Below are 10,548 nucleotides of genomic sequence, written 5' to 3'. Positions count from 1 at the left end.
TATATAACTGCCAAGAGGAAGAACATTATATGCATTTTTCATGCTTTATGTTATTTGATTTTTATGTTTTATTTTTTCTCTGTCTCTTCATTTCCTTCCTTTTTCTTTTTTTCCAGATTTACTTTTCCATATTGTTTTTGTATTTGAATGCATTTCTTATTATATATGCAAAGTCTTTTAATAGAAACTATTTTTAACAATTGGTGCCTTCTGGCTGAAGATACGTCAATGAAGACTCAATCATCCAGGCCAAAGGGATCTAAAGGTTGAATCATGGCAACTGGATCAAACTTTGTTAATCTGAGACTTTCATCACTCATCCAAGCAACTTGATCAGTCAGAGCAAAGATTAACTGTTAATTTAATGTCTCAGATTAACAAAATTTGGTCCAGTTGCCATGATTCAAAGTTCAAACCCCTTTGGCCTGGATGATTTCACTGCTTTTTGGGGAGAAGTTGGTGTAACAAGAGTTGGTACATTTCAACGACTCTCTAACTCTGCCTAATTGAGATTGCTCTGACTGATGAAGTTGCTTGAACGAGCAACAAAATATCTCAGAATAACAAAGATTGGTCCAGTCGTCATGATTCAACCTTTAGACAGTCTGGGTGAAGAGTTGCTCACTCCTATTATATACACATCAAGAGATGTTGACTGGCTGGCTCCATAATCCTAACTTTACTTGACCAAAAAGGACAGTCTTTTAGAGTTGTACCATAGCTTCTTTTGTTGAGTCCCGGACGCTTTTTAAGAATTTCAGTACCTGTGAGCCCCCAGTTCCTACCCCTTCCAGGAAAGATGGAGGACTTGTGGTTTGAGGAATTTTGTTCAGCTTGTCCTTGGCTTTTTTAGCTGCTATGACAATGTACTTGGTGACCATGGTGATATGATAGGTCCTTAGCTCGGAAAGAGCAGCCACACATTTGTTATACATGGACTGAAGGTCTTTGTTTCCAGAAGATAAGACGTGATCCTTCAGTGGAGGGACAGACTGGATTTCTTCAATGAAGGCTTGATGAGGAGGAGGCATATATTTTCTCATCCTGTGCAAAAATGCAGCTGGTAAAAGATACCAAAGCAATGGATAAGTGGGGTTCAAGGCAATTTAAAATGATTGAGTCAGCCTGCTCAACAAATAGCCCTTTAGATATTTTGAAATCCCTCATCGTTTCTAGCTCACAAAGCTGATGGAAGAGAAGAGCAGGAAGAGCCAGGGTCAGAGTTAAGCAAGTCATCAGCCTAGAACAGGGGTGTCAAACTCAATTTCATTGAGGGCCGCATCAGCATTTCGGTTGCCCTCAAGGGGCCGAGTGGATGTGGCCAGGGTGGGTGTGGCCTACTGGGTGGGTGTGGCTAGAGTGCGTATGGCCTACTGGGTGGGCATGGCCAGCTCTACATCGTTCGCATCAAGGGTGCCTATGGGGGCCTGGGCAGGACAGATCTGAGGGTCTCTGACAGAAGGACGGTCTCTGGGCCAGGGCCAAGGTAGTGGGGGCTGTTCCCCCACTGTTTCCAGGATGGCTTCACGGGCCACATGAAACCACTTCATGGGCTGAATCTGGCCCCCGGGCCTTGTGTTTGACATGTCTGGCCTAGAATCATTATGTTCCCATAAACGTTCTAGGTCCAACTCCTCTTGAGTTCTGTTAACTCTTATCTATTGCCAATTTAGCACTAAACATCAGTTGACTAGATTCTTGTGCATAGGTTTGAGCAATAAATCTTCTTAACACCTTAATGTTAACATTATGGTGTTGAACCCTAACTATATGGTGTGGATTCTTTGCACCTAAAACTGCAACTGGCTGAGAGCTACAGAAATAGGCATATGGCTAAGGAAAGCTCTCCTACCTTATCAGCAGCTGAGTCACTATAGAGAAGCCAATACTGTACACGACGGGATTGTTGTTCAAACTCTTTCCCTCTCTCTTTGTTTGTCATTTTGCGTAGCCTCTTTGATCTTTGTCAACATTCATCCTGAGCGCCAAAACTAACTTGGGCCAAGGAAGAGCTAGATGGGAACTCTTCTCCCTGACTTCTGATTTTCAACTTTTGAGGGGTTGTACAAGAATTTCAATTAGAAGCATGGAGAAAACATCTGCAATTTATCTCCTGACGGTCCTCATTCATTTTGAAGAGAAAAACCTTGCTTCTAACCTACAGTGGTACCTCAGTATTCAACTGCTTCAAAACTCTTTGAATTTGATACTCAATGCATTTTAATGCAAAATTGTTGTCCCGGTACTCGTAGTTTCTTTGGTATTCAGTGTGCTGCAAAAGGAAAAGGGAGGACAGCCGCAGAGGGTGGACAGGAAGTCAGCCATGCTGGGAAGGTCACTGACATAGGAAAAAGGACAGTTTTTCCCGGCAGGAACAAAGGGTCACGTGGCAAGTCACCTGGTTTGTTTGGCACTCGTAGTTTTTAGTGCCTGTTGTGCCTTCCAGAACAAATGAACGTTGAGTAGCAAGATACCACTGTACCTTCAAATTCTCATGGATGAAATGCATATACAGTATATGTTCATTTTGTTAACTAGGTGGCCAAGGAATCGATATAAATACTCTGGCTTTGATGGTCTCTTCTGCAGTTCACAATCTTTCTGGCTTCCCACATTTCCATTCCATCACAATGGAACGTATCAGGAGGAAAACATTCCCAGTGGGGTAAAAGCCCCACTGGGAATGTTTTCCTCCTTTCTGTATCAATAGAAGCTTCACTGTGATTCCAAAGGGGGGGGTGGGGGAAATCCTTCTTTCTTCTCCCAGAGAAACCGTGAGAAATCATACCGCCGGTTCCTCCGTCCACATGTTTAAGGGAAGATTTGGAAAAACCCACTGGTGTTTTATCCTAGTTTTGACGTACAATGGCGGATCTAAATGCAAGCAAAAGACAGCTCTTACCACTTTCTTTCCGATGTTGGATACCAAGCAGCTCATCGAAGGAATGCAGGGTGGAGCTTTGGGCTGCGCTGCCCCCAGAATACTCCAGAGGCTGTTCACAAAGGCCTTCATACAGCAGCCCTTCTGGTAATACGGGATTGTCTTTCCAACTGAAAAAGAGGAAAGGATGGCACAAAAGAGGACCAGTAGACAACCTTCTGCAGCAAATAATAATAATAATAATAATAATAATAATAATAATAATAATAATAATAATAATAATAATAATAATAATAATAATAATAATTTTATTTATATACCGCCCTTCTCCCGAAGGACTCAGGGCGGTGAACAGGGCAGACATATAAAAAATACAAAAATACAAGAGTTAAAAAAAAATTAAACATATGCCCAAGCTAAAAACAGTAAATACATATATTAAAATGACAATAAAAAACCCAACCCATCACCCGTCAGGCCAAGCCAGCTTGTTCAAATAAATGTGTCTTCAGATCACGACGGAAGGAGCGAAGGTCAGGCGCCATCCGGAGCTCAACCGGCAACCGATTCCATAGTTCCGGGGCGCCCACAGAGAAGGACCTCCCCCTGGGGGCCACCAACCGACATTCTCTGATCGGTGGCACCCTGAGGAGGCCCTCTCTGTGGGAGCGCACAGGGCGGAGGGAATTTGATGCTCCCTAAGGTGCTCCCTAAGGTGCTCCCTAAGGTACTCCGGACCCATGCCATGTAGGGCCTTAAACACCATTACCAGTACCTTGAATCTCACCCGGAAGACAACTGGTAACCAATGCAGCTCACGGAGCAGAGGTGTAACATGGGAGTATCGGGAGACTCCCAACACAACTCTCGCGGCTGCATTCTGTACCAGTTGGATCCTCCAGGTGGTCCTCAAGGGCAGCCCCATGTAGAGAGCGTTGCAGTAGTCCAGGCGAGAGGTCACGAGCACATGAGTGACCGTACATAGGGCATCCCGGTCTAGATAGGGCCGCAACTGGCGGACCAGGCGGACCTGGGCGAAGGCCCCCCTAGTCACGGCCACCATGTGGTCTTCCAAAGTAAGCCGTGAATCTAGGAGGACTCCCAAATGCCCAAGTAAGCAGAAACAGCACCAGCTAATCAATAATGGTGAAACCTTAGCCTAATCGAGGAACTGTCAAGGAAGAAACTGAAGACTGGTAAGGCAAGCTATGTGTCAGGATCCATTTATTTTTCATTTCTAACCATCTTTTCTGTGCAAACCCAAATCTCACCCACCCCCCTGGATTCTGCCATTCCCAAGGAGGAGAGGGAACAAGAATGGGTTTTTATTGCTTTCACTTCCTTCCTCAAATGTAACCTTTTGTTTATTCCGCCTGCCTGCTATCCCTCACAATAAGACCAGTTACTCTCTCACTAGGCATTTTCCCTCTCCTCTTACAGGCAACTAAGAAAGGGGGTGGAAAGGGGCAGGAATAACACCCTCCGGAATCTGGTTTGTTTCTCCAGATGGAATGGGATGGGGTGGAAATAATCCTGCTACGAATGGACTGATGTCTCTCCTCTTCCCACGAGGGCCTTGCCACCTGGAACTTGGCTGATCCGGCACTGACTGAACAAACTGTGGGGTGGGGCTTGCTTGGGAGCATTTAAAAATATCGATCTGTGTAGGGATTTTTTTAAAAAATTCCATTTATATCCCGCCCTTCTCCGAAGACTCAGGGCAGCTTACAAGCTTAGCAGTAGCCTTCATTCTATGTATATGCCTGCTTATTAGGGCTTTCACACACACCCCAAGAGGCATTATTACAAAGTCAGCTTAATTGCCCCCAACAATCTGGGTCCTCATTTTACCTACCTCGGAAGGATGGAAGGCTGAGTCAACTTCGAGCCTGGTGGGACTCGAACCTGCACTAATTGCAGGCAGCTGGTGTTACTTAAGGAGGCATCAGCCCACTGCTCCACCAAGGCTCTCTCAGATCCTGTCTATTATGCCCACTATTTTCTATTTCTTAGTAAAAGTTCCTGCTTGGACAACCTTGTCTCCAAGAGTTCAGCTTTCTTAAGGTGTGGATTGAAGTGGGTTCTTATCAACAACCAGCAAAGTCCACTGGTCTATGCATGAATGATAGTAACTAATCTGATAATGAAATATCTCTGGAAAAACAACCAAGTTCAGAGAACACCAAGAACCCAACAGTGTGTGTGAGAGAGAGAAAGAGGGAGAGGTAGAGGGGGAATGGGGGAAGGGGAGGGGGAGAAGGGGAGGGGGAAGGGGAGAGGGAGGGATCCTGTATATTTTCTAATACTGAAAACTTTTCTACACTCAGGTTTCAGAAATGTCTTACTTTTCAGCAGAGGTGGGTAGCATCAGGTAGCCCTTAACCTGATTCCTCTACAACGAGAAGAAAGCTGTAACTTTCTTTTGGACTCTGCCCATTTTCATGGTCTGCTTCCACCTTAGCTACAATCACCTTACTTTCCCTGGTCAAGGATAATGGCTCTTGATGAGAAAGAAAAATATTCTCATTTGCTATTTTGTTGGTCACTTGGCCTAAAATATCAATAATTCAAGCTTTTTCCGAGCCATATGCATTCCAAATAAATGCCACTTGTTGAACGCAATTGGGTTTTCAGATGTTCAGCAGAAGTCCAGGTTGGGAACAAGAAGAGCCAACTCATTGACACCCAACCTTAACTTCAATTAGGTGTAATGTTCCCAATTCAGCTGCTTTCATACATAAAACTTAAACTGGTTCCTGAAATTACCCCATGTTCTGTTTTTGACAGCATGTGGAATTCTAGATGTATTAAAACAGGCTATACACACACACACACACACACACACAAACACACAAAATGAAGGTAAGGCTAGCCAAGCTTAGCAAATTGCACTCTCAGATTTTAACCCAGGGGTCTTCAAACTTGGCCCTTTTATGACTTGTGGACTTCAACTCCCAGAATTCTGGGAGTTGAAGTCCACAAGTCATAAAAGGGCCAAGTTTGAAGACCCCTGATTTAACTTGATCTAGTTAAGGATGGTTTGTGGCCACAGTTTATTTGCAACTACAAGTATCTTCCCTCCCCCACTGTTCTGAACCTTTTGAATCTGGGAGGAGGAGGAGGAGGAGGAGGAGGAGGAGGAGGAGGAGGAGGAGGAGGAGGAGGAGGAGGAGGAGGATGGTGGCAGCTTCACAGCCTCCAATTCCTCTGCCAAGTGATGCATTGCAAGAGCCACAGATCAACTGAGGGAGGCTGGCGCTCACACAGAGACTCAGGCTGTGTGTGCAGCTCATTAGCTGACCTGTGCCATCTGCCCTTCCTGCCAGACGTTACAGAAGCACCAGGGAGCGATCGGATTTATTTTTAGGCTGCTCTTTTATTAAAATGCTCACACAGAGCAAAACATAAGCTGAGAAGCCCGCTTCCTAGCAGCTGCTCAGAAGACCCAAGTTGTATGGAGGCATTTCTCCAAGCAACAGGGAGTTTTTAAGAGGTGGCGAGATTGTATTTTGGTATGCGGCAGCCTCTTTGCCCAGCAACAGGTGACCGTGGAGGAGTCCTGCCAGGTACTGTGAATGCACAGCCTCCGTTCAGACCTTTTTCTCATCAGAGTCAGAAGAAGCCCCCTGGGGCCCTGTGTTCTCCATCTCCCCAAAGCCATCAGCGATCATAATAAAGTTAGCAGATGAGCCAAAGCCATTCTTTATATTTCTGAGGCTCAGAGGTGAATTTCTTTGCTATTTAAATCTAAGGCAGCGATTAACAGCTCCAGGCTGGTGGGCTTTTGTGGCCACCCAAACTCTGAGCACCTAGAACAGAAATGGAGAAGACAAAAGTCAACCTTTTGCCCTGCTTTGTTGGTCTAGGTCAGGGGTAGGCAACCTTGGCTCTTTTATGACTCGTGGACTTCAACTCCCAGAATTCCTGAGCCAGCATGGGGGAACTATGGCCTCTTCATGACTGGTGGACTTCAACTCCCAGAATTCCTGAGCCAGCTTGGCTCAGCTTGGAAACCTCTTTCTTTCCCCTCAGCATGGCTGGCTCAGGAATTCTGGGAGTTGAAGTCCACGAGTCATAAAAGAGCCAAGGTTGGCTACCCCTGGTATAGGCGGTTGATAGTGCTTTGCAGAGTTTGGTGACACTCGAGGCATGCATTTTATCCCATTCATTTTACAACATCTTCAAATTTGGGCTATTTCTGGTTGGGGGAAAAGCAACGTGGATACTTTAATCCTCCATAAACTTTAATACACCTATTTCATTTTTTACACACACACACACACACACACACACACCAACACACACACACAAATGGGCCACTATTTTCCTAAGGAAGGGGTTCCCAACCAGGGGTGTGAGATGATATTCCAAGGGGTGCGAAAACTTGGGTTTTCAAAATTATAGTCTATGTGCATAACTCGTTGCTGTTACTTTGAACTTTTGTAAGGGGTGCGACAATATATCAGAAACATTCCAGGGGTGTGGAGTATACAAAAGGTTGGGAGCCGCTGTCCTAAGGATACAACAACTTATCAAAAAGTGCTGTTGAATGCAGGTAACACAATTTTTCAAGTGTGTCCTTACAAAATGTTCAAAAAGTCAAGTTGGTGATAATGGTACGTTCAAAGCTCTGGTCGTATCTTTACGGTTTCCACCTTGACATTTATTTTGGTTTAGACAAAAGAGAATCTGACAACTGAACTCAGCCGGGCTGAAGCACCAATAACAGGCTAATCCATTGTTTTTGCCTAAAATAGATCTTAGGAGACTTTCTCTCATTCGTTCAGTGTTCGGGCTGCTACTGTTAAACCAGAAAGATCGCTCCTGTTTCAGCCTCATCTTGAGTCAGTCACAAAGGGTGCCCCATAACCCACTTTTACACTGGCAATCTAGCAACAAGTTCCCTTTGTAGCCATTTAGGGATTCTGCAATGCCCAAAGGGAGATTTTTGCTTTATAGTCAAGTTTCATTTCCTTATCATTTCTTCCCCTCTCTGCTTCAACACATCCAAATTTTAATGAAGGTTTAATGAGGGACCCTGATTAAGTGAAGGCAACACAATTAGCTAATGTGGCCTTGGGAAACTAAACATTAAGGAAGAGATTAACAAGCCCCCCTGGCATGCTTCGTGCAAGAGAAAGGGTTGTAAAGATTTGGATTGAGGATGTGCTGGTCAGGGGTTGAATTCATCCATTCTCCTCCCTCGTTTCTGATCCAGGAGCTTTCTCAAAGCAACGCTAAGGAGTCAGCGAGATCAGGGGGGTGTATTCATTCAATTCAGATGTTGATGCAAATTCTGCACGGTTAACACATTCCAAACGGAGGGAACAGATGAAAGTGTCCTTTATGCTGAAATCTGTTCTCTCATACCTAATGATGGCAGTTGCAGGGTTGAAAAGCACCGGGTATGAAAATGTACATATTAATAGAAAATGCAGACCAAAAGAAAGAAGGGAGGGAGGGAGGGAGGGAAGGGAGGGAGGGAGGAAGGAAGGAAGGAAGGAAGGAAGGAAGGAAGGAGGGAGGGAGGGAGGGAGGGAGGGAGGGAGGGAGGGAGGGAAGGAGGGAGGGAGGGAGGGAGGGAAGGAAGGAAGGAAGGAGGGAGGGAGGGAGGGAGGGAAGGGAGGGAGGGAGGGAGGGAGGGAAGGAGGGAGGGAGGGGAGGGAGGGAGGGAGGGAGGGAAGGGAGGGAGGGAGGGAGGAAGGGAGGGAGGGAGGGAGGAAGGAAGGAAGGAAGGAAGGAGGGAGGGAGGGAGGGAGGGAGGGAGGGAAGGGAGGGAGGGAGGGAGGGAGGGAGGGAGGGGAGGGAGGGAGGGAGGGAGGGAGGGAAGGGAGGGAGGGAGGGAGGAAGGAAGGAAGGAAGGAAGGAAGGAAGGAAGGAAGGAAGGAAGGAAGGAAGGAAGTAAGGAAGTTTAGTCCCTCTTAAGCAGATGAGAGAGCTTTGTAGCCTTATGTATCACTGGAGAATAAATGTGCTGTGTTTCACAACTTAAGAAAAAGTTGTGAAAAGGAATACTACATCAGAAAGGAAAATGATAGAAGGAACCCTTGTTTGCTTAATGCCATGTCCTAATCGGTCCAGAAAGCCCCCAGTTCAGTTGGCAGGGTGGTTTCTTCCTTCTCAATATCAGCAGTTGCTTCTCCCTGGGGTCCTCTTTGGAAAACGCTTCTCAAACCAAAGGAACATAGCTGTACTTACCCGGAGAAAAATATTCTTGTCACTCCGTAAAATACTGAAGGATCAACACAATCTAGAAGTTAGAGCACATAAAGATCAGATCAGTTTGCTAGGTATGCTTAATAACTGTAAGGTTAAATATAAATGTCAGGTATTACACTTAGGCAAGAAAAGCCAAATGGACGAGTCCCTGGCTCAACAGCAGTAACTGTGAGAGGGATGATTTAGAATAGAATGGAGCTGGAAGGCACCTTGGAGGTCTCCTAGTCCAGCCCCCTGCTCAAGCAGAAGAGCAACAGAGACAGGACTGGAGGTCAAAGCATATGATGAACGGTTGCAAGAATCCTCAGCGTCTAGTCTAACAAAGAGAAGGACGAGGGATGACATGATAGCAGCGTTCCAATATTTGAGGGGGGGGTCTCACAGAGAAGAAGGGGTCCACCTATTCTCCAAAGCAACTGAGGCCAGGATGGAAGATCATTAAAGAGAGACCCAACTTGGAACTAAGGAGAAATTTCCTGACAATGAGAACAATTAATCAGTTTTTAAGAAGAGACTGGACAGGCACTTGTCCGGAATGATATAGGCTCTCCTGCTCTAGCAGAGAGTCGGACTAGAAGATCTCCAAGGTCCCTTCCAGCTCTGTTATTTTGTAATTCTGTATGCCTGCTCTATGGACCATCAAATATGGCTGCTATTTGTTTTCTATGGAAGACAGAGAGGATATTTGTCCTAACCCAGGGGTAGGCAACCTTGGCTCTTTTATGACTCATGGACTTCAACTCCCAGAATTCCTGAGCCAGCCTGGCTCAGCTTGGAAACCTCTCCCTTTCCCCTCAGCGTGGCTGGCTCAGGAATTCTGGGAGTTGAAGTCCACGAGTCATAAAAGAGCCAAGATTGCCTACCCCTGTTTAACCAAATCAATTATTATATTATATTATATTATATTATATTATATTATATTATATTATATTATATTATATTATATTATATTATATTATATTATATTATATTATATTATATTATATTATATTATATTATATTATATTATATTGTATTGTATTGTATTGTATTGTATTGTATTGTATTGTATTGTATTGTATTGTATTGTATTGTATTGTATTGTATTGTATTGTATTGTATTGTATTGTATTGTATTGTATTGTGTTGTATTATATTATATTATATTATATTATATTATATTATATTATATTATATTATATCATATTATATTATTATATTATATTATATTATATTATATTATATTATATTATATTATATTATATTATATTATATTATATTATATTATTATATTATATTATATTATATTATATTATATTATATTATATTATATTATATTATATTATATTATATTATTATATTATATTATATTATTATATTATATTTATTATATTATGTTTATTATATTATGTTTATTATATTATATTATATTTATTATATTATATTATATTTATTATATTATATTATAT

At 43.5% G+C, this 10,548-nt stretch overlaps 1 protein-coding gene across 1 annotated transcript in view; it reads right to left on the bottom strand.

Annotated features, from left to right (window-relative positions):
* Positions 1 to 704: 704 nt before the first annotated feature.
* IDO2 (indoleamine 2,3-dioxygenase 2) overlaps positions 705 to 10,548 on the bottom strand; it is a gene marked incomplete at both ends in the record, with an annotated part of 30,443 nt that continues 20,599 nt past the window's right edge. Inside the window, 3 exons of the mRNA XM_083368879.1 lie at positions 705 to 1,060; positions 2,903 to 3,051; positions 9,080 to 9,131. Of these exons, the coding sequence (XP_083225005.1) occupies positions 705 to 1,060; positions 2,903 to 3,051; positions 9,080 to 9,131 (557 nt within the window). The remainder of the gene's footprint in view (positions 1,061 to 2,902; positions 3,052 to 9,079; positions 9,132 to 10,548) is intronic.

This window comes from Vipera ursinii (genome assembly GCF_947247035.1).
Source record: "Vipera ursinii genome assembly, chromosome: 8".
NCBI lineage: Eukaryota > Metazoa > Chordata > Lepidosauria > Squamata > Viperidae > Vipera > Vipera ursinii.
Note: the sequence above shows the minus strand (reverse complement) of the source record. Positions and strands in the feature narration are given on the sequence as shown.